The sequence below is a fragment of the Kryptolebias marmoratus genome, linkage group LG4, assembly GCF_001649575.2.
Source record: "Kryptolebias marmoratus isolate JLee-2015 linkage group LG4, ASM164957v2, whole genome shotgun sequence".
In the NCBI taxonomy this organism is placed as follows: Eukaryota; Metazoa; Chordata; class Actinopteri; order Cyprinodontiformes; family Rivulidae; genus Kryptolebias; species Kryptolebias marmoratus.
In genome coordinates, this window is record NC_051433.1 from 4,261,644 (window position 1) to 4,285,587 (window position 23,944).

Here is a 23,944-nt window from a genome sequence, read left to right on the forward strand (position 1 = left end):
TAAATAAAATTAAAATGCTAGCTAAATTTTAACTGAAGGCACCTGAATGTATTTCTAAGAGGAAAATGTGTGTAAGTAGAAGTTACAAAAAGCAAAAGTCATATTCTGAATATCTCCTGAATAAGCTGAATGTTTTGATATATAAATGGCTAAAATAGCACAAAGTATGCAGAAGTAGTTAGATTGCAAAATCAAAATTATGGAAAAAAAGAGGAAAACCACAGAGTGCTGAATCAACATTCACACATAAAATAAGTCAATTACGAATGCATTTAGATCTTTTTTTTAAATCTGCATGGCATAAATTATTAAAGCTAACCCACGATCAAATGGGTAACAAAACGACAGGTTTACAGGATTTTTAGGAACTATTAACACAAATGAAAATGTTTTTAATATATCCTTTCAAGTTAAATACAAGCTTTTTAATTTTTTTTTACCAAATAAACTTTTTGTAGCATTTATGCACATAAAAGTTAAATAATACATTACCAACCATTAGAAATTCTTTGACTGACTCCAGACCAGTGTTAGTACACCTTCATCCAATACAGGAAGTTGGGAGAAATAGTCATGCCCTTAATTCCCTTTTGTCCAGCCCACTTGTTCAAATACCCTCTCTGATTGGTCCAAATACCCACAACTATGCTTCTGATTGGTCACACGTGACTCGGTCGCCCTTCCATTGGCTAGTTGTAACTGGGAGCCGTCACCGGGCTTTGTGCCGCCGTGTGGACAGCAGCAGGGGGGGAGAAAACTGAAGAAAGGACAGATTGAGGCTGGACTGGCTGAGGGGAAGGGGTTGAGGGGCTTAACAAAAAAAAATAGAGGGGGAGACTGAGGGTAGAACAGATCCAGACAGAGAAAGAAAGAGGAGGGAGCAGTAAAGAAGGCTACCTCTGTGAGCTGCCTGTGGACACGGTGCAGCAGAGAAGTTGTGGGAAAGTAAACAGCTCAGGAGAATTCCAGCCTGTGTTCAGAGACACTTGCAGACCTCACAGGACACCATAAAAGATGAGAGAGTGCTGGACCCGGCACTGTGGTAAGAGCTGAGAGTTTATGGGATGCTACCAGGATTAAAGGGTCACCAGGGAGTTCCCTGAAGCTTCTTGGAGGACATAAAACTGTGGACAAGAAGGTGAGACATGTTTAATATTGATTGGCAACAAAACACAGCTTCTTTCTGCCCTTTATGCTCTGCCTGTCCTCTGTCTTCCTCCCTTCTCTCAGCTTGTTTAGCATGTTGCAAAGACAGCAGCTTTGTCCAAAGGGGGCCATTGATGGAGTGGAGCTGGGGGGGTGGGCGTGCTGGTTTGTGGCTGACTGTTTCTCAGACTGACAGCTGAGAGGACACGGATATGTGGAGGAGGAGAGCAGAGGATGGGACTGGCAAATAAAACGACGGCTGTTTTAGCAAAGCACACACCATTCTGGACAATTAAACTTGGACTTTGCCTCAGAGAGCAGGCAGGCCTTGTTGTGACAGCAGCAGAACCTGAGCCTGACACCAGGAAGGATGAATGAGGGGATCTCACCAGGCCGATGCTCCGCTCTGTCTTTCCAGTCCCCAGAGCCTGGGCCCGGCCTACACCATTCTAGTTTGACGGTTGCTTCCCGGAGTACAAAGGCCCCTCCCTGGATGGATTTCATGCTGCCTTTTTCTGTAGAAAAGAGGGGGGGACCTCTGACACACTCTGCTCCAACCAACTCATTTGCATTTTAAATTTGTTTCTGCCTCTCCTGTTGGATGTCCAAGAGCATTTTATTATTTATTTATTTTCCTAAGACACTCCAGTGTGTCGGAGTTTTGTCCCCTTAGTCACAGTCCAGCACCCCCCCAGCAGACATCCAGAGCCCAAGCATGCAGAGCTGGAAACTGCCACAAAGACTTCTCTGTCAGCTGGCTGCTGTCTCCTTTTAGGAGATGTAAATGTGCACCAACGCCATCAGATGGCCCCATGTAAGGCCTCCATGCTCTTCTGCACAATGATTCATTGGATAGGAGAGCCACACCCTCCAGATGTCTACTGGTTTACTGTACAACAAGTCAGCTGCACTCATGTGAGAATGTAAGATAATTAACCAGCAGAGATGTCTTTAAACTGATGTTTATTTACTGTCACGCTCACATGCCGTCACCCAAACACAGCTTGTCCTATTTCCTGTGATCTCCTCTGATAGCACACATTCCTGGGCCAAATTACCTCTGCCACACTCGAAACCTACAACCATCCCTGAGTATTTTCTGGAGTCGGAGGAAGATTTCATTGGACTATTGTGAAAAGCATCGCTTGAGATTTTCTTAAGATGAACTAAGCACTTTCATGTGAAGGTATAGTTTCACACGTGACGTCTGATTTGACTGACAGATTAAAGGAGCAGCCACCCATGGCATGCTCTGATGGCGATGGTTCGCTTTGTTGTCTTCAAACGGCACAATGGCATCAAACAAAAAGTCAAGGTTGGTGCCAAAGGCAACAGTAGACTGTGAACAGCACAGATGTTTGTCACAGTTGTGTTTACATCACATTTTTTGTTTCAGACTGACTGAAGTATAGTTTGTACAGACACTTTTGTTCTGCACTCATTGGTCCCTGTTGTAGTTCTTATGTCCTGGAGCAAAATCAGGTTGGATTATGGGAGAAGAAGCTTATACTGCCGTTAGAATAGGTGTAAACACTTGTTTTCCTTCAAGTATTAAGTGTATCAAATTTTCCCTCTGGTATTTATCACATTCAGAAGTACTCTGTAAGTTGAGATGCATTTTCTTGAAAGGTGAAGGCGTACCCTGCTCCTCCCTTCTTGTACGCAGCAAAATGCCAGCTTAAATCAGCGAAACACTAGCTAAAAGCTAAAAGTAATATGAGTACATTGAATTCGGCACACAATATAATTGTATTTTGACGGAATGCTGAAGTGAACAGATGATTAGCTGCAGCTCTGCTGAACCTTTTTTTACTGCCACATTATTATTTGTCTGTTTGTTTTGTTTTGTGTACATTTTCTTTGTAATCGAACTACTTCTGCAGACTTTGCGGTATTTTAGCTGTTCATAGATCAAAACTTTCAGCTTATTCAGGAGACGGAAGATTAACTTTATTTGCAATTATTTTCCCCACAGAAACAGACATTTTTAATTCCTTCAAAATAATTGTTCTCTTTGAGCTCTGCTTCAGCACTCTTGCTTTGTTTTTGTCTTCTTGTGTTAATGTTTATTTGTTTGCATGTATACAAAAATAAATCAGTTGTTTATAAGTGTTATTACCTTTAGCTACAAAGATTTAACTGATACACTGGTTACTAAGCCATGAGCTCCCAAAGAACCTCAATGAAAGAAAATACTCCTCTTTTAACATGAAATATGTCCTAACACCTTTTTTGTAGGTTCTAAAACCATATCAAAGTAGATTTAAATAATAAAGATGACTACATGTACCATAAGGATTACTTGTGAAAGCAGACTTTGTAAATGTTTTTGGGTCCAAGAGAAGCTAACCATGACAACATGTTAGCTTTAACTTGGATTCTTTAAGTCTGATGTTGGGAGGACCTTTGTACCAGGCAGGAAGTGTTGGCAGCATTAGGAGAAGTTTTCAGGTCCTAGCACTGCGGGTTACCCATCAGACAAAGAGACGAAGCAAAGACTGCAGCAACTCCCAGCATCCTTTGTTATTCGAGCCTTTTTGATCCCTTTGTAACAACCTGGCACTGTTACCTGTGTACGTTGAATCTGTTATTAACAGCCTGTATGTGCAATGGACATATGCATCTGAGGGGGATGTTATCATCATTCAGGTTCTGAGCTAGAAGAAAATAGTTTGTTTCTTTAATCATTTCATAGTGGGTTTTAAAAGGGTATTTGTAATGAATGTAGGCTGTGTTATCACACTAAATAAAAAAGGCATTTGACGCACTGAAGTTCAGATTTGACAGGCATTTAACGTGGTTTTAGACACAAGCTGTTGCTTTTGGGCAGTAATTGAAGTGCCTTTATGGGTTTTGTATTCCAGGCATCAATGATTGTTGTTAAGAAGCAAGTCAAATCATCAGACAGCTAAAATTACTAACATTCTGTTGTTTTCAAGATGGCAGCTAATGCCTGTCCATTTCACCTCATTATCTTAATACTGCCTCTTTAGGCGCAGCTCCACCAGTGCTGAGAAGTCATATTTGAGATGCTGCACTTCCAATTTAAAACAGAACTTTTTTTCCACCTTTGCCAACTTTAATAAAGATTAATTAATCAATAATCAATTAATGATTGAGAATAATACCATAAAAATAATTTATTTCTTAGAGTTGTGTGTAAATGAAATTAGTGTGGTATTAAAATTCTGGCCCCACCCTATGAGAATATTCTGATTTGAGGAGTAGTTATTCATAGGTAATATTTGGTTTGACACATCTAAGGACAACATTGTGTTTTATACTGACACTATGAATAGTTTGCATTGTTACCTTAAAGTAAACAATAAAATGCCTAATCTTTTGTTGAAGGCAGATGGTGATGGTGGGAATGTAGGAAATTTGTCATTTGGTCTTTCAAAAAACAAAACAAAACAATTGTTATACTGTTTAAGGGACATTTTGGATTTATTGACAGATCAGTTTTTCTGTGGCTGATACCGATGCCAATATACAACACCATTTTATTTATTTATTTTTTAAGATTTTTGTTTCAATAATTGCTGAACTTAAATAAACATAAATTTAAAACCTCTTAGAAGACCAAATACGCCCAAAGATAATATCCAGAGGAGCATTCTCAATTAAAAACACTAAATTATTGGCTCCACAGAACTGGCTGTAGCAGCTGCTGCTGCATCATTTTCCTATTTGGTAATTGATTAAGTGTATACAGGCATTGCTGTTTTTTTTTAAATTGGCCAATATCGGCCCAGTAATCAGTCCATCTCTAAAGAGAATAATTTAATTCATTACTTTGATTTTAGTTTTTGCCATTTTTGCATAAAATTCCTAAACCTGTTGTGCTTCTCTTAGGCTTTAATATTTTATCTCATACTGTATGTTCTTCTAAGCACATTACAGTAAGTGTAACATTTTTTGTTTGTGGGACTCAATCAGTCCTTAAAATTATACATTAGAACATTCTTACATATTTGATTAATAAATAACTTTTGTTTAAGCGTTTTCTGGTCTGCTGTATGAAAGAGCAATTCTAGGTTGTTGAAACATCCATTCTATGTAAATCTTAAAATGTAAAACACCTCGAGAATATTACTTTTGTTAATCAATGTAACTGAAAATTAGGACAAAAAAGTAGAATGAGATTAGAAAATTCAGAACCCATCACACTTCTAAATGAATTTTCTTGTTTTGAGAATTATCCCCTAACCTGAACGTATCCCTTTTTACTATGTACAAAATTCAATATTTTACTTAACTGTTCCTTAGGCGACGTGTTCAATACATCCTTATCTCTGTTAGAACGTGCACAACGCAGCACACAGGACCACTTCACTGTTGTGCTGCGAGAACAATTGGCAGATAGGAGGTAGAGGTTACTCTCACTGTGTCCTTGATTAATGGGATTTCTTCAACATCTCGCTGCTGTTGTGCACTAACATTACTCCCATCAACAGAGGGCATATGAAGGCCAAACTGTCTCCTGAATGAATAATATATCCCTGCATGTCTCAAAAGTGTCAAAATGATAGTAAGCCTGGTTAAAAAACTGAAATAAAATGTCTCCAATGTGTTCAGATAACCACATCAACTGTTGTGTGTGCTGTTCAGTATGATATTCAGTTTGGCCCTTGCAACACTGAAATTTATTTAAAGTCACACATAAAATATTTATAACATACTGTATATAGCAATGGGCTTATCGCCCTCTGTGTTCAGAAATCTTCGCTAGGGCAATGTTGTGTTAAAGTGAGTCCATGAAATCCACAAACGCCTGTAAACAGCCTCCCACTCAGACTGTTATGCCTTTTGACAGCCAAAGAAAGACATATTCCGTCTGTTCTCAACGAGCTGTTTGCAGTTTCTAAATTGGCCAAGTAACATTAGAATCTCTTGATAGGAAGTCCACGAGGATCCTGAAAGAGGAAGTAGAGCCAGAGGCAGAATCGTCTCTGTCTGATACTGTTTGTTGTTGTCAGTAGTCTGTCATTGTCTGCAGAGTGTTGGTGTGCCACTTTCTGAAAAGAAAAAACCTTGATGCACTGACGCTTGCAGCGACTTTCTGTTAGATTTTTTAATGTGTTTATTCAGTCATCACCAGCTGTTGTTCACTGCTTTTGTCTATTCATATCCTCGACTGGCTCTGGATGCTGCTTGGGAGATTTGTTTGCAAATGGTCAAACATGGTGTTCTGTGATTCAGGAGCAAAACAGATCTGAGGCCCCCACATGGACTTTTAATGCACTTCCTGCTTATTGGATCTTCGTTTTAAAGTTTGTCATTTAAGAAGATTACCTATCTTTAGCTCTTTGTAAAACAAAGTTCAATACAACAGGGAGCCGAGATGGAATCGGGCAACATAAATCACCTGCCAAGGACCCAGTGGATGCAACATGGTTATCAATGACTGAATGGAAAGAAAATGGAGAATAAAACATTCTGTACATGCAAATACAAGAAATGCCACATTTAAAATAGGACAATACATCTTGAAGATTATATTCCAAAGGTACGCTGCAAATGTATGTCCTGGTGGGCCATAGATCACCCTTGAAAATATACGCAGTACCTCTCTTAACTGTGCTCACAAATGACATTTTTCCAGTCATTATCACATTTGGCACACACTGAGGGAGTTTTCATAGCTCTATGTAGGTCAGAGAAAGGGTGTGTAGGAGTTGGTTTCATCTCTATTCTGTGATGTATCTTATTTTCCCCACAAGAGTAGCTTTCACACAGCTCCACTCTTGGGGATCTTTAGTTTTTCTAAGCTAAAATCTGTTTGATGCCCTGCCCAAACAACTAGGCTTAAAGAAAGTTACTTAGATACCTGTCACTTTAATTCTATGGAAGTTCAAACTTCAAAGTTGCAGTTTTGCATTAGCCAGCAGAACTTCTATTTAAGACATCAACTTTTAAGCTGATTTGTAATCATGTGAAAACATTAAATTTGCACATCTGGAACTTGTGCTTTTGTTTTGCTCAGTCCAGTTTAAGTGAATAATCATGTTAACTGATTAGTTATCGCTCGCCACAGGAGCTGAAGAGGCAGTTATGTCCGTGTGTGTGGTGTCTGTTAGCAAAATATCTTATGGATCACTGGATAGATTTTATTGAAAGTAATCATTGGGTGAACGTCTACAACTGAGTAACTTTTCTTGATTAACCTTTGGAGTCAGCCACATTTAAGATTATTGCCACCGATAAGCGACCATATCAAACACAAAAAATGGCTGCAGCTCAGCCAGTTTTACAGCTACTGAGCTTAAACTTGGTGTGGTTGAAGCTGGGAGTCATTCCCAACATGCACTGTGAGCATTAACTGATTGATCAATATCTGTTTTAAAACTTTGTCATTAACCAATGAACCCAACTGTGACTTAGCAAAATATCTCATGAGTCACCGGACAGATTTTAATGATAGTTTCAGAGACTGATCTGTGGATGGACACAGTTCAGGCAACCAGTTCAAGATGGCTGCCACAACTAATTAGCTATTACAAAAATGGCTATAACTTGGTAAATTTAACAAATATTGAGCTAAAATTTGGTTTGTTCATAGCAGAGAGTTATTCAAAACACATAACGCACAGTGACAGACTTTTCAATCAAACTTCACTCCGCTGTTTGTATATTTATATAAAATAGGGTCACTTTCTTTTATCAATGTTCAGCATCCGTGTTTTTATGTATGCACCAGAAACGGCACAGCCACAACTTAAATGACCTATGAGCTAATCAGTGCTGCTCTGATGAATGTGGAAACAGTGGTTCTGAGGACAGAACAGAAGTATTTCCTCTACAAATGGCTCATTGTTAGTTTGACCAGTGTGTGGGATGAAGAGCAAAACTGTGTTTGTGGTCCAGAGGAAGAAAAATGGTCCAAAGGCTGCAGTGACCTACTGCAGTTCTAAACAAGCAGACATCCAAAATAATGAAGTGCTGCTGGGTTTCAAAAAGGCTTCTATTTTAAAGGACTTTTTAAAAATAGATAATAGATAATTTGTCTCTATCTCTTTGCAAAAATATACTCAGACACCAGCAGTTTGTGGTAAACTGCTGGTTTAACAGGTTTTCTGCCAGGATTCTGACTTTGTGCAGCTGAAACAAAACGCCTGGTTTCATTATAAATCAAGCACAACTATCCATGTTCAGACTTAACCTAAATGATCAAAAGAGCTTACTGACCTTAACATTAATGTATATATTTTTTTTATTGCGACAGGATTTGTTACTGTTAGGCTCCTCCTGTGAGCAGTGTCTCTGTGGACTTTTAATTTGTCTTAACTCCTATTTTTGCACATCAAGATATTTTTCTCTTTTCACAAAAATGGACAAACATTTGTATTAAAGATAGATTTGGCTTCTATTTCTTATGGATCAGGCTAAGATGAATATGTTTCAGTGTTTGTAGACATCTTATTACTGTTTGAAACTTCTCTCTTGTTTAAATACAGCTGAGCTGATGGTGTGTCCTGGTGGACATCTGTCCCGTCAAAGCCATAGGACTCAAAGACATTTCTTGTTTCAAAATGTGGTTAAAATTAAACAAAACCTATAGGACAAAAAGACAATAAAGATGAAATTACATACCTTTCAAGTTGAAAGAAAAAGTGTTAAAAATATATTTTTTAGAATCAACAAGTGACCTGTTTGAAGGCGGTTTCCCTGAGCAGCTGAACATTCGGCCACTTCTGTTGCATTTAGTCATTTTCCAAAAGGAAACTGGACAAACTCCCTGTCAGGTCCAACTGTGTTGCAGCACAGAAAGCATTTTACAGCTGCTGGAAATCAAAAGCAGATGTTGGATCCAGGAGTGACACTAACATGCAGAGAAACAATCTGCATGTCATAGAAAATAAAAAGTAAGAAGACAATTGTTTGCAGATATTTAATAAACAGGATTTTATCATGGAAAATGCCCTTTTTGTTATGAAAATGTACAAAAACAAAAGTAGTTTCTATGACTACATAGTAACCACAGCAAAACTATACATTACTATTAGCGTTTGTTTTTAATAATATACATGAGTTATTTGTTATTTGTTGTTATTTAGGTGCAAACTCAGTGTTTTATTGTTTTATTTGTGTGAGTAGAAATCTGTGTTTTTTATGTGTGAGTCAGCTAAAGAAGACTGAAATCATTTAAACTACATAAACTATGGGGTCAGCTCCAGACAGTTTTTGTTAAATGAAAATTTAAAAATGTCCATCTCTGGAGACCTTAGCGTTAAAGTAACAGAAACACATTTTTATCAATTCATTAGGAGAATTAAAAGAATAGCACGTCAAATGAAGACACAGCGACTATTTATGTCACAAGTTCTGAAAAAAAAGTTAACAAATGGATGTGAAACTGGATGGAATCATCAAATATTATAGTAGTTTAGACAGAAAGAAGAACTTATCCAGGACTGCATGTTGGACCAGCTGGTCAGCTTTGGCTCCCAGCTGAGGACTGAGTTTGTCGTGTGTGTGTGTGTGTGTGTGTGTGTGTGTGTGTGTGTGTGTGTGTGTGTGTGTGCATGTGTGTGTGTGTGGCCCTGTGATGGACCGGGTCCAGGGTGTACCCTGCGTCTTGCCTAGTGACCGTTGGAGTTGGCAAAGAAAATGGAGGAACCCTTTTTTTTCCCGTTAAGAAATATTATTTGTCACATTTAGTAAATTGCTGATGGTTTAATGTGCTGAACCGCTGAGATCTGCATATTTAAACATTTAGTCATTTGCATTAGCACAAGCACAACACCATAACAAGGCTTAGAAAAGTCTCTAAAAGGTGATTTTGCATTTTACAAAAAATGTTTTCTTGGACCCTGAGTGAATATGCGTTCCCAGTCATTATACTTATTTTTTAATATCAAGATTGCTGTGATGCAGGTTTTAATTGGTAAGATACAATTACCCTCCCAGATAAATCAGCTTTATAACATTAAATTCTTTAATTTATTCTTGAATGATCAGTGATTGTATAACTGCCCTGTGTTTGTTACTTTGATTAAATTTAGCTGCTGACGCCTGAAATGTAAAGGAAATGTTAAATTAGTTTAATTATAGTTCAGAAGTTCAGAAGTTGTTCAGCACAGGTTTTTATACATGTTTTTATGTTTCATGTACTGACTGTTTTTATTAATTATCCTGAGGGTCAACAGTTCATATTGTTTAGTAAAACAGATTTTTTTATCCTAAATGTTTTTCCATGTGGCTGTTTAGTTAAGCAGCTTTGGCATGTTTACAGAGATAAGAGAACATTCCAGGCTTCCAGTCTATTTACCTTTTTTTGCCTTTAACCAAATAAATCCAGTCAAACAAAGAGCAGAAGCCAAAGCAGGATGTTTTATGGCTTCACTTTGCTTCTTATCAGTCGCAGGTTCCAGTGAAGTGTTTTACTTCTTATGATTTGTAGTGAAGCAGTAATTAAAGTATTTCAAACCTGGACTTCACATAAATAATATCACTGTCATTAAAAGCATTAAAAGACATCATTTTCTGTAATTGCATCTGAAATTGCAGATTGTTTTTGAAATGAGTTATTTTGTGTGGATGTCATCATTCAAGGCTTTAATTTCCGGAGATCAGTGCTTTTATGTTAATTTGTTTTTACTAAATGTAAGGCGATTATATTTTGTACAAGAGTTTCTTTTTGTCTCTGACAGGCAAAAAAACAACAATTAAACAATTAAAACCAATTTCACTGGTTAAAACTCTCTTTTTCTAACTGTCTTGAAAAGTTAAAGGTTGTAAAATAATTTAACATATTTTACCACAGATAAACATTAATTTAAAATTATATTTTGAATAATTTAGTGAAAATCCTTTTTTGTTTGTACGTTGCTTTTTGTTCTTCCAGACTTTTTTTTCCTTTTCCAACACATTTTTTGACAGTGTATTAATACTTAATGTTGACTCTCTTTCAGCAATTATGTCTGCCATGATGTCTCACCAGCCCCCTAAGGAGGATGAAGAGGAGGATGATGAAGAGCAAGGCGAAGAGTTTGTGTTTGAGGACAGCGAGGAGGAGGAGAAAACTCTGGAGGACAGTAAAGACATCACCTCGGACTGTGTCAAGCTTTCCCAGATGACAAAAAATGAGTCCAGCGAGACACCAGGCGGTGTTTTACAAAGAGCCGCAGACGGCACACAGCTTATTAAATCTGCACCTCCTGCTGGACCAGAGAGCACCGCAGCTTCAAATCCCTCCACAGGTAACTCATTTTTAGGAATAATATATTATTTAGACTCAGGCTGAATGAATCTTGGCTGCTGATAAAACCGTGTGTCTGTTAGCAGCAGTGGACGGTTTTCTGAGATCTTTTACAATAAGGTTGAACTCAGAACTTTACCAAGTAAAAAGTACTTGATGAGTGGAAGATTTAATGCAGAAAAAAACAAACTATTACCAAACAATTAATGAGTAATGAGTCATATTCTCACTCTTTGATAAACTTCCCATCAGAGAACTGATTTAGTTGTTTGGTGAAATATCACAAAATCAGTCTTGACTCCATTCCTGGATGAGTAAATGTTGGTAAAAACTTCTCTGTGTTTAGTCTGAAGGTTCTGACTTAATTTACAAACCTTCAAAATAACTTTCTGCCTTCCCCAAACTGAGCTCAGTGAGCTTCGGGTTACTGGATTCATTAAATGAACAGAAGATCGTATCTTGTTAAAGCTCTACATACTGCCTCAGTCTTCTCCTCCATCTCACAGACTCTGCTGTCAGTAGAGACTCCTCCGCTGCTCCTGCAGAGGCCTTCAGGTTGACAGCACAGCAAAAGCCGTTTAAAAGTTTGCCTCATTGGCCCAATCTATGAACAAAACGAGTTATGTAAATGACACAACTCGTTTTGTTCTGACACGTTTAACTTGTGTCATTTTATGTCACTTTTAATGTGACTCGACTCACATTTTCTGTAAAGCAGACGTAGAAGCATCATCCCAGCCGACAGGGTGGAGTTACTTCAGGTGGTGATTAGAAAGAATATTGACATCACGCTTTGTTGAAATTTGGGCAACTGGATTTATTGATGGAGCACATTTAGAGGATCTGGCGTTAGAACCCGGCTGTGTTTTTGCAGCTTTGGCCCTGTGGTAAAGTGGTCTTCTTTCAGTCAGAGGATGGAGGGTTCAATCCCCAGCCCTAACAGCGTGCCAAAGTGTTCCCCAACTGTCCCCGAAACGTTTATCACTGTATGAGTGTGAATATAAAACGTGCTGTATATAGAGTGTAGACTATAATGTAGAAAGCACTAAATGTGTGTGTGTGTGTGTGTGTGTGTGTGAATGGGTGGATGAGATATATTGTAAAGTTCATTGCAGAACCTGGAGAGGATAAAGCTGCTCTATACTGTAAGTGTGGAGCATTTACAGCTTTTGATACAGATACCCAGTATTATCATGGTTAGATTCTAATACTCTCAAGTTGTGAGTTGGTCCAGTCTGATCCAATAATGCTGTGGGCCTCAGATACTGACATCATTCTTGGATCAGATATCGGGCCGAGGTCACCGATCCATTCACCGATTCACACCTGTGTTGCTGCAGTTTGCATTTGAAGTTTAAGCTTACAGCCAGGGTCTTGTTACACAGTTTGATCTTAAAATATATCCTGTACTTTTATAAATAGATGGGTTTGTTTATCAGATTTTCTAAAGTTAACTTTAGACATCCAGGCGGAGCTTGTCACCTGAGCCTGCAGAGACAGAGAGAGAGACGGCGCAGAGCGTCTGCTGCAGAGCGAGGGGTCTGCATGTTCACAACGGCCTCCTTTGGAGATATTTTAATGTTAACAGAAACAAGCAGGACAATTACTTGCAATGTGTGTCGAGGAAATGTTTAAGAAGCAGAGTGTGTGATGGATTGTTGCAGTTTTAACAGTTGAGGAGAAAACTCTGCAGAGCTGACAGAGGTGGCTTATGGAGGAGCAGAACAAGAGGGTTAAACAGACGACAAACAAGTGGCTGAGCTTAACTTCTGTCTATCATCAAACATGTTGAGTTTGGAAATGTTGGCAGCCTGTTGGAAAACTTCAAGGCAAGGTAGGCTGGATTTACCACCGAAGGAATGCACAGACTGCTGCTAGTGATGCTGACTGAGCTAATTCTGCTAACAACCCGAATCAACATTAAAAGATGTTACACACACACAGCTTTAAAAATGTCAGCTCATACTCATTTTATCTTCATTATGTGAAGCAGGGACTCTTTCCTTTCTCTCTTTTACACTGTAACATTGTCTCTGCAGTCTTTGGTGTTAATATGAATAACAAGAAAATTCAGAACTAAGTTTTGAAAGTTGCTGATGCAGATACTGTACTGCCTGGAACTCCAACGTACATCAACTTTGTATTTTTAAGCCCGGTACTAGTTTGGGACCTACTACTGTAACAATCTAAGAGGATGTATGCATAAACTGCATGAAAGCTGCGGAGAAACAAGAGCAAAAGAAATGTTAAAGGTTTGACTCATTAGAGTCACCATGGTAACTGCTCACCTTTGTCTCTTACACTCTGACAGCACTCTTAATAAAACAGGCATGCAGAAACGCACAGTAGAAATTAAGCACAACAAACCGTCACTGCTTGTAAGCGTGTACTACTGATTTTTATTGTCTGTCATATTGGAGTACTTGGAGAACTTAGTATTTTCTGAGGTGGTTCTCATTATGAACGACTATTTCTAGTCTAAATAACAAATGATAAATATATCTTTTCATGAGTTAACAAAAACATGTTTTAACAACTTTTTAGCAAATCTTTATGAATAATTTTATGAAACACATTTTATATTTGGGTTGTAGTTGAACAGGCCAAAAACTGTGGGTGTCTTTTGGAAGAAATCAGATTTTGGCACAATGTTAGCGTGCTAATTACCATCTTATATGAAGGTACTGCAGAGCTATTTGTGGACAGTCTTGAACTTACACAAAATGCAATTACTTTCATTACGCAGGAATTTGAGCTGATGTTGTGCATCAGGTGAAATTATTGTTCGAGTGAAAGAATCTGTTATCATTTTCCTTGACAGAGATAAATTCTGTCAATGATGCCAGAATGATGCCAGATTTGAATGTACAGATCAGCTTTTTCACCAAATTAAGCCAAAGCTACTCAGGCAAGAGTAGTGCCAAGTGCAGAAAACAAAATGTGACAAACAGCTCTTGTGTAATGAAAGAAGTAAAAACAATATGTTTCTTCATAGTATCTTGCAATTTTTTTGGCACACTTGAAGACCCCTTTTCCATGTGTTTGTGTTGGTGAGAGAAAAAAATGTGACTTCACGTAGGTGGAAAACAATAATCATTTCAATATAAAAGTAGATGATTAGTAACTTGTAGAGTTGCGAGTGAATAAGTATAATTTGCTGCCCTTTGTTTCTGACACAAAGTAGCTAATGCTGGTTAATTGATGTTTTTTTTAATCCACTAACAATTGGCTTCTTGAAAGATTAGGAAATGTGCGTTTTCTGAGCTGGTGCCTTTCTCCAGCAGTCATGTGCACCCTGGACAGGTCTCCAGTCCATCACAGGGACACTTGGAGACAAATGAGACAGACATCCGTTCACACTCTCCCTCACACCTCGTGACAATTTAGCGTTGTCAAATTAATCTACATGAATGTTTTTGGTCTGTGGGAGAACACTGGAGAAAACCCACGTATGCTCGGGGAAAATGTGCAAACTTCACAGAAAAAGGCCCCAGGTGGTAGGTGAACCTGCAACCTTCTGGATGTGATGTGACAGCTTGAAGCACTGCTCTTCTGTGCTGCCTCAGAATTGCCAATTAACCTAAAATGCATGTTTAGGAAACCAGAGTACCTGGAGAAAACCCATGCGTACCTGGGAAAAATGCAAACTCCATTTAAAAAGATCTCAGCTAAGTTTCAAACCCGGGACCCATCCTGCAAGGCAGCAGTGCTAAAGAACTGCACCGCAGTCCTACTGTCACTAATGTTTGTATCTTTTGACAGCCCACAGTTGCAAACTACAGCCTAAAAGTACATTACAATAATAAAAATGAATGATTTATATGAGCTTGACATCCCAAAGGTTTTTCCATGCAGAAATAAAAATAACTGTTTCTGCAGCTCATTTAAAAATGACCAATTATCAAAAATAAACAAAACTAAAACAAACAAGAAAAAGACATAACATCTGTAGGTCTGTATATCTGTAATTATATTCTATAATTACACTGAATGCTGTTGATATAAAACATTAAAAACTTGGGTCAAGTATGATTACCGATCAATTAAAACGCCTTGGTTGGTCCCTGACACTGGAGATCAGACTGGGGCTTCCTTATTGTTAACTCAGTGAAAACATCACAGAGAATTCAGTGGACCACCACCTTACTTGTTATAACTCCAGTCATTTTGCAAGGCCTCTTTTGCAGGCTTGGTTAAAAAAGAAAACTGATTATATGTTTTAGGAACAAAGCTTCATATGAGGAGTGATGGTTCATGTTTCATTTCAGCCAAGAAGAATTTCTAAATTGAAATTCTCTGAAAGTGACAGCTCTGTGGAAGTACAAAGTAGCATAAACTGAAGGATCATCGGCAGCTTGTGGAAACATCTGTGTGGGTGGACAGCGGGGGCTTTGAGTACTCCAAACTGACCTCCACTTCTTTTAGCGACAATAGAACTATAAAAATAAAAAACGTGCTACTTAATTATCCATAAAGACAAACTCTACTATGCTATTTTCCGCCACTGTGAATGGACTTTCACAGCTGATTGAACACTGTTTGGTTTTTATCAGTGTAAATAATTTTGATACGGGGTGGTTAGAATAGTGATAATTAGCTAAAATCCACACTTTCTTTGAAGCATGCACATTGTCATTAAACTGCTACTGGGCATAGCAATTAAAAAACCATTTATTTCACCTTGGTACAGTCAGTTCTCTTGGATAAACTGGCTCTGAAATCTGAATTTAATGTTTTTTTATGTAATATGATCAATTTTCTATACCAGTGAGTGACTTTACTCAATTGTATGTGGTTTTAATCTCTACTTAACAGGATTTCTTTAATGCCTGAGGCAGAGAGCGTTAGAGAGAAGAGTTAACTTTCCCCTTAATTGGATGAAGTTATGTCTAAGTATGATCTATTTACCACCTGGAGAATGTTGCCAAACAGTGGCTGCTAATTACACGGCCAGATAAAGCAGGAGATTTAGGTCTTGGAGAAGTTCTGTTGGACAAAGTGAAGCAATTAGTGTTTAATTAAAATGCTTTTCTACCATGTCCATGCGCGGTAATCTGTTAAGTGGGCTGTGGAGATGCGTGGGGGGATTCTGGGCGATGATAATAATGTGGAGTGGAGGTTATGTAATTTAGGGCTGAGAGTAGCTGGGACTGAGGAGCCTCCCTCACCAGATGACATGAGTTTACTTGACGGGGTACAAAGAAAATCATTGAGAGGATTTGCTTAACATCATCTTTCTTGTGCATACCTTTGCTGCGAGATCACTAAACATTGAATGTTAGCTGTGTAAATATGCCAGATTGACAAATACTGTTTGACTAGTTTATTTTTTTACCACAATGTTCATGATTATTTTATACTTTTCACATGTTTTTTGTTGGTTTTTTAAAGAAAGAGCAATAGAGAATCAAAAATTGGACTTTTAAACTGGGAAAGTTGTTCCTAGCTAAAACAATTAGGAAAAGTTTGACTCATTATTGCTGTTTCCTTCTTTTTACAGATGTTCCAGCTGCTGAGTCACCAAGCTGGTAAGTTGCCTCTGACTCCTATCACAGAATGGAGAAAATTACTAAGGGGTGGTGCATAAAATAAGCCCAGCACCGCAGCACATCAGTGTTATGACTTTACGCCTGAGATAATGCCATGCTTACGCTCAATCCAAATGTTCCACGGTGGTTAGGAGAGACTGTGGTGCTACGCTACATCTGTTTGTTCAGTATTTAGCTGCCAGATGGTGTGTCACATATAAAACGATGTTGCTGATGGAGTTCTAGTGGGAAATCACAGGGTTGCATAATTTATAATCATGCATGCAACATGTAAGATCAGTCTTATTTATGTTTATGGAGTGTTTGAGTGAATCTTTCAGGCAAATTCAAATGTATTAAGTTCCATTTTAGAGCGTTTTACATACAATGCATTATGTGCCTTTTACTCTCCTTTTCCCTTTTCATATGTTATAAAAAAAAAATTTCCAACGAGCTGAAGCATATTTACATACCGGTTCTACGGGATTTTCTCTGTACAGAACCACTTTTCCAAATCTAAATTAAATGCACTTGTTTTTAAGAATGAATTCAAGTTATTTCTGGTGAGAAATGTACAACCCCGATTTCAGAAAAACTGGGATGTTGTGTAAAATGTAAACAAGAAACAAATGCAAATGTTTATAAATCATATAAACCCAAATCGTATTTACAATGAAGCTCAATAGGGTGGAGCAGTGGTTAGAAGCCAGAAGGTTGCAGGATCACTTCCCGTCCTGGGGCCTTTCTGGGTGGAGTTTACATGTTCTCCCTGTGCTCACGTGGGTTTACTCTGGTTTCTTCCCACAGACCAAAAACATGCATGTTAGGTTCATTGGTAACTCTAAATTGTCCCATGTGTCTCTATGTGTCCCTGTGATGGACTTGTGACCTGTCCAGGGTGTCCCCTGGCTCTCACACAGTGACTGCTGGACACAGGCGCCAGCTCTCTGTGACCTGATAAGGATAAGCTGGTAAAGAAAAGGCATGGATGGATGAAATACATTAAACATAATAAATTTAAACTAAGAAAAAATATCATATTTTGGAAAATGTTAAGGTCAATTTAAATTTTGTGGCAGCAACACATCTCCAAAAAAGTTGGGAATGGGCCAAGTTTCCCACTGTGAAGCATCTCCTCTTTTTAACCCGTCTGTAAACTTCTAGGAACTGAGGAGAACAGTTGCTGGATTAATAATATTTATTTATTTATTTTGCTGAATGGGAACATATGTTGTTCTAAAACCTGTATACATTTTTCTTCATTGGTGGTGCCGTACCATTTGTGTATTCCTATGCCAGAAACACTAATGCACCTCCATACAATCAGAGAGGCAGGCTTTTGAACTGTGTGCTGATAACAACCTGGATGGTCCCTCTCCTCCGTGGTTTGGACCCGTCTGACCTCAGAACAGTTCTCCTCTTTGGTCCAGAGTAGACGGCAGCGTTTCTGGATGGTGTTCACATCTGGCTTCTTCTCTGCCTGATAGAGCTTTAAGCAGCTTTTGTGGACGGCACGGTGAGCTGTGTTTACAGACAATGACCTGTGGAAGTGTTCCTGAGCAGAACCAGAACCTGGTTTTAATGCAGAAGATCACCAACATCCAATACTGACTTTCAGCCTTGACCTTTGACCTCAGAAATTTCTCCAAACGTTTTGATGATATAGTAGACTGTAGATGATGGGATATTCAAGGTCTTCCTAACTTTCCATTGAGGAACATTATCCTGAACTTGTTCCACTGTTTTTAGATGTTTTGCAGACTGGTTAACCTCTGCCCATCTTTGCTTCTGAGAGATTCAGCCTCTAAAATACTCTTTTTTTTAATTTACCCAGTCCTTTTGTTAACCTGTTGCCAATTAAACTAATTTGCTGCAAAATTGTCCTCCAGCTGTTTCTTAGTTGAGCCACTTATATTTACAGCCTTTTGTTGTCCCATAATAAATGAAATATGGGTTGATGTAATTTACAAATAATTGCATTCAGTTTGTATTCACATTTTACACAACATCTCAACCTAGTATTGGGGTTGTAAAAATTTCAGCCCATTGTTTTGTACGGTACAGTTTACCAGTGAAATGATTCCTATAAACTGGGTCACGGTGTCGGGGATGAACCAGTTGCCTTACTGGGTTTTATATGTCGGTGCTTTGAGTTGAATAAATAAATTTCCATCAGTTTGTATTTAGGTAGCTAAAACCTTTCTTAAGCCCCTCTAAGAACGAAACACTTGCAATAAATCACCTTGTGCTGATTAGAAATCTTCTCAGGACTGCATGTATGACAGAATGAGTGACAGCTCCCACGGTCTCCTGTTAGCGTTGCTTCAAGGTGTCTTATGTCTTCTCACATCGTTTAAAACACACGTCTGTCAGCCTTCAAACCGGAGAATGGGCTAATCAGCCTGTAGAGCTGAAAACAAGCACCTGTAGGTATGCAGCACCATAAGGACACAGATGTCTCAACATCTCAAGGTGAAACATGGAAACAAACTGCATTATTTCATGACACATACAGTAAATTTTATTTTGGCTTAGATTAATTGAGATGTCATAAAGACCTGCAAAAAAGAAATAAATCTTAAAGTAAGAAACATATTTTGTTTCTCATGTTGATGGTTAATGTGTCTTGAAACAAAAAAATAATATTTATTTATTTATTTTTTATTACTAAAATGACCTCAGCAATAAACAGTTTGTCGTCATCTTGGAGAAAACCAAGACGGCAGTTTGTTTCAGGGCCTCAGCACTTGAAACGATCATGTGATACTTTATTGATCCATCAAGAGCAACCATCTTTTTACCTTCCTGGAGGTCAGCGTTCAAAGTCATCGAGCCGAGCAGCAGCAGCAGCAGCCCTGGAGCTGATTGGTTGATTTAGTCCTAAGAATGTTTTATCTTGTAGTAAAATCAACTATTCTGTTCAATTTCCCCAAACAATCTGAATCACGACACTTAAATTCAAATAAACTCAGATTCATTTTTTAAAAGTTTTTGTAGCTTCCACCATTTTTCTTCAATATTTAGTTTATTTTCCATGTTTGTTTATTTTTGATGAGTCTAAAACTGTTTAAAAACACCTCCTGGATCAGACCTTATTAAAAGGATCTCTCCCGTTTTTCTGACATATTTGGTAAAAACATGCGGGAGCACTAAATTTGATTTTTCCACCATCCCCCACCCCTTCCTGTACTTTAAGGAAGTGTGCTCAGAAATCTTGACACATAGTTAGCTTCAGGGTTTGGATTCCTGTGGGCTTTCCTGTGCTGAAATGGGTGAGCTAGAATTCTGCACAGGTGTTAACCTGCCTGCATGTGTGTGTGTGTGAGACTAATTCTGCTGAGTGCATATACACACTGCGCGTGCTTGTGCGTTTTGTTTGTGTGTGTTTGTGCGATAAAGTCCCTGTGAGGTCTCTGTAATTTCTCGTGCTGGCAGATTTCTGCTGAGTGCACATTTCCCCTTTGCTTTAGTCAATAGTCTGGCCTTTAAAAGGAGAGCTATCAATAGCACTTTCCACAATCTAGGTGTTAAGACTGTCAGCACATCCCCCAGATCTGTCAGCAGTTTTAGAATAATACTGCCAAAATTACTTTGCGATTGTTATTGCAGAAATGTGGGTTTTTGTTAACTTTGCAAAGACGGCGCCTCAGCCCGTTACAGTTATTAGGCTCGGGGAAGCTTTTCTCTCCTGGAGGTTTTATGTGAACGCTATTGTTTGATGCAAACATCAGTTTTTAACCTCTTGATGAATAGTTTTCATTAAACAGATGGTGCAGAGCTTTACAAAAACCAGATTAACACAAAGGATACCATGACAACATGGCACCAATGCTTGTCTTTTACCCAGCCCTGACCTTAGAAAACATACATTTTACTTAAAAAAAAAACAAAAAAAAACGTTGTAAAATATTGTACAGTTTTTTTCCTTGGGTTTACTCTTTTGACCTTGACTTGTCTGAAGTGCCTCAGAAAAGGAGAGAAAGCATTTCTTTTTTACAGCAACTTTATCTGAAGACTTTTCACTTTGTTGCCTCAGCTGGCAAAGCTTAGAAAGCAAAATAAAAAAATGAAAACTGCAAAAGAATAAAAAATTTAAAGGCCTACTGTTCCTTGAAGAAATGCATATCGCTCGCTGCCTTTCATGACAGAGTTTTAATCCAAGATGGCCACCGCCCCCACATCTCATGAGATGTGTTAATTCTCAAAGTACCACTACTAATACCACTACTACTACTACTACTACTACTACTACTACTACTACCACACCAGATTTTTAGCTCAATATCTGTGGAATTAGCCAAACTGTAGAAAAGTTTGTGTTTCGTAACTCAGTTGGTTGTGGTGGCCATCTTAAACTGGGTTGACTCCAAAATGCAGTCACTTGTAGACGTACAACAAATTATTGTTTTCCCAAAGTTTTATTAAAATTTATTCAGTGGTTCATGAGGTATTTTGCTAACAGACAGATAGTTGACTTCAATAGTAAATGGCAATGTTTTAAAAGCGGATCTCGTCCGATCAGTTAGTTCTTAGAATATGTGTTGGGGATGACTCTCGGCTACTACCACGCCTAATCTGAGCTCTATAGCTGTGAAATTGACTGAATTATAGCCATTTTTGTGTTTGCTAAGGTTACACAGTTGGGGTGGCCATTTTGAATGAGGTTGACTTGGAAAGTTAATTAGTTATAGATGTTCGTTCAGTCATTACTTTCTAAGAGTTTCATTGAAATCTGTCCACCGGTTCATGAGATGTACATTTTTGCTCTTGCTTTGCCGTTGATGGCGGGTGATAACCATCTTGTTTACAAACTCAATGAGATGTCACAAATGAAATATGTTAGAGTACACGTATAGGAGATGTTTAGCAGTAACAGTGAGTGCAGCGTGACAGCAGCGCAATATGACAAGTCGGCAGATGTTTATGGAGCAGATTTATGACCGGAGGACAATCCCAGCTTCAGTACGGTCAGCACAATGCTCATGCAGTTTTAAAGAACATCTATTCCCCCTGAGAAATGAGGGGGCAAAGCAGGTAAAGCCCTGGCGTGCCTGCTGAAGGGAATGGAAACAGATGGAAGTGTGAGATTTGCATTCAAGCAGCTCCCACTTCAGGCTGCGCTCTTCCCCGGGCTGTGTCATTTGCATTAAAAAAGGATTCCCTCCCTCTCTCCTTGAGCTATATGACTCACTAGGGCTTATAGGCTGAGATAAGTTGTGAAGGGGTGTGCAAAAATACACCTGGATCGATAGTCATGCCGCTCAAATCACTCAAACCTGACATGAATGCGTGCAGTCAGGCAGACGGGCGGCGTATCGCCATTGTTCTGGAGACGCTCTTTTTTTTCCACCCAGGCAGTTTTAATGACAAGAGATCAGTTTATCGTTAGACGTGTGCTGACAAATAGTTCTTTTTTGTTTTTACGTGGGTGGAGATGAGTTTTATCGTTCAGATGGAGATGAATTTTCCTGCATCATAGAGAACGCAGCAGAGTAATACTAAGCTGTCTTGGTAGCTTGACACCGCTGCAGAACCAAATGACTGTTATCAGTACCTCTAATATGACTTTCTGACACCGTGGTATGTCTTCTTTCACATATAAAACCACAGCAAACCCACATTTAGGACTGGGGCTGTAGTATTCCCAGAGATTTACGCTGTTTGAGCTGAAATATACAATATTAAAATCACAAATACTTTTTATTGCCCACCACTGGAGTGATAATGTTTTTGCCCATATCTGTGCGTGAGATTGCCTGTACTGTCAGCAAAATATCTCATAAATGACTGAAAGGAATTTAATTAAACTTTTGGAAATTAACCATTGGATGTGCACCTATCTGATTAACTTTTGGAGTCAACATATTTCAAAATGGCCACCGCAGTTTAGCTTGTACGACTGTAGCCTGTGGTGACATTAGCCTTCAGAAAAATGACTATGATTGGTCATTTTTACAGATACTGAGCTTAAATTTGGTGTTGCAAAAAATGCAATATTAAACAATAATATTAGACATTGCAAGTTCTTCTAATATCGTGCAGCTCAAACATAATGTTAACAAAAAACCTTGTTATTTCTCAACATAAGATGATCTTAGTGTAAAACTGTGACATGAAAGGCGATGGGCGATATTCATTCCTTATAGTAAGGAATGAAAGGTTTTTAATTTTTAAAACATTTTGGAGCAGATTGTTAGGGTCTTCTGAGTTATCTGAGTATAAATATGTGACTGTCAGATCTTCATGCTCTGAATGCCACCTTTCAGTATTCTGGATGTTTTCTTTCTGCTGTAAAAGACACAAAAAGGCTGTAAACTAAAAGTCTGAAGATGTTTCTCCGAACTGTCCCAAGTTAAAGCAATTCACCTGGAAAGTTGTCTTTGTCTCCGGCACCAGTGGCTCGCCGATGTTATAAAGAAGGACAGATTTAATTAGTGTAAATGGGACTCTCCTGTATGCTGGATGCTGTCATATTATCAGTCGTGTGGGGGAGGACAAAAACTCTCTGGCAGCATCAACACAGGCTCCGTAATAGCTGTGTCAACAAGATTTTCCCCTGCGATGTTATGGAGTCTGTTTTCATTCACAAAAAACAGCCATGAGTGCAGGAAGCTGCAGGCCTGATAGATAATGATTTGACAGCACACCAGAACAAGTTCCTTCCAACGACAGGCATGAGGCATTTTGTAATTTTTAAAACAAATTTTAATAAAAAATGCTTAACATCAGCACAAGATATACATCTAAAGATGTCACTAATCAGAGGAAAGTGAGGGATGGCAGGATAACGTTTTCTTTAACTTTAAAGGTTGTTTTAAAAGTTTCACTCAGAAACACAACTTATTATAATCTAAAAATAATATAAAACTAGAACTGCAAGCAGTTATCAACGGGTTCCAAGCCCCCCACGCTCCGCCCCTACCCGCGCGCTCCGACCCCGACGCCCCGCCGGCGTGGCTCCACCGCCTCTCTCGGCAAGCGGGCCAAGTCGAAACTCGCCAGTACGGTGCGTACTCAAAGGCGCTTCGTAAGACGTAACGGTACAATTTGTGTAGAAAGCTCGGGGAGG

The 23,944-nt window shown here is 38.6% G+C and overlaps 1 protein-coding gene across 9 annotated transcripts in view; it reads left to right on the forward strand.

Annotated features, from left to right (window-relative positions):
* The first annotated feature begins 748 nt into the window (after window positions 1-748).
* arhgef10la (Rho guanine nucleotide exchange factor (GEF) 10-like a) overlaps window positions 749-23,944 on the forward strand; it is a 124,765-nt gene continuing 101,569 nt past the window's right edge. For 3 of the 9 annotated variants that reach the window (XM_017408924.3, XM_017408925.3, XM_017408927.3), the window contains exons 1-3: window positions 752-1,138; window positions 11,061-11,348; window positions 16,848-16,875. In XM_017408924.3, the coding sequence (XP_017264413.1) occupies window positions 11,066-11,348; window positions 16,848-16,875 (311 nt within the window). In that variant the 5' untranslated portion in view covers window positions 752-1,138; window positions 11,061-11,065. Of the gene's footprint in view, window positions 1,139-11,060; window positions 11,349-12,869; window positions 13,182-16,847; window positions 16,876-20,076; window positions 20,148-23,944 lie in introns of those variants that run through there. The other 6 variants (XM_017408921.3, XM_017408923.3, XM_037975324.1 and 3 more) reach the window with 5 other exon arrangements.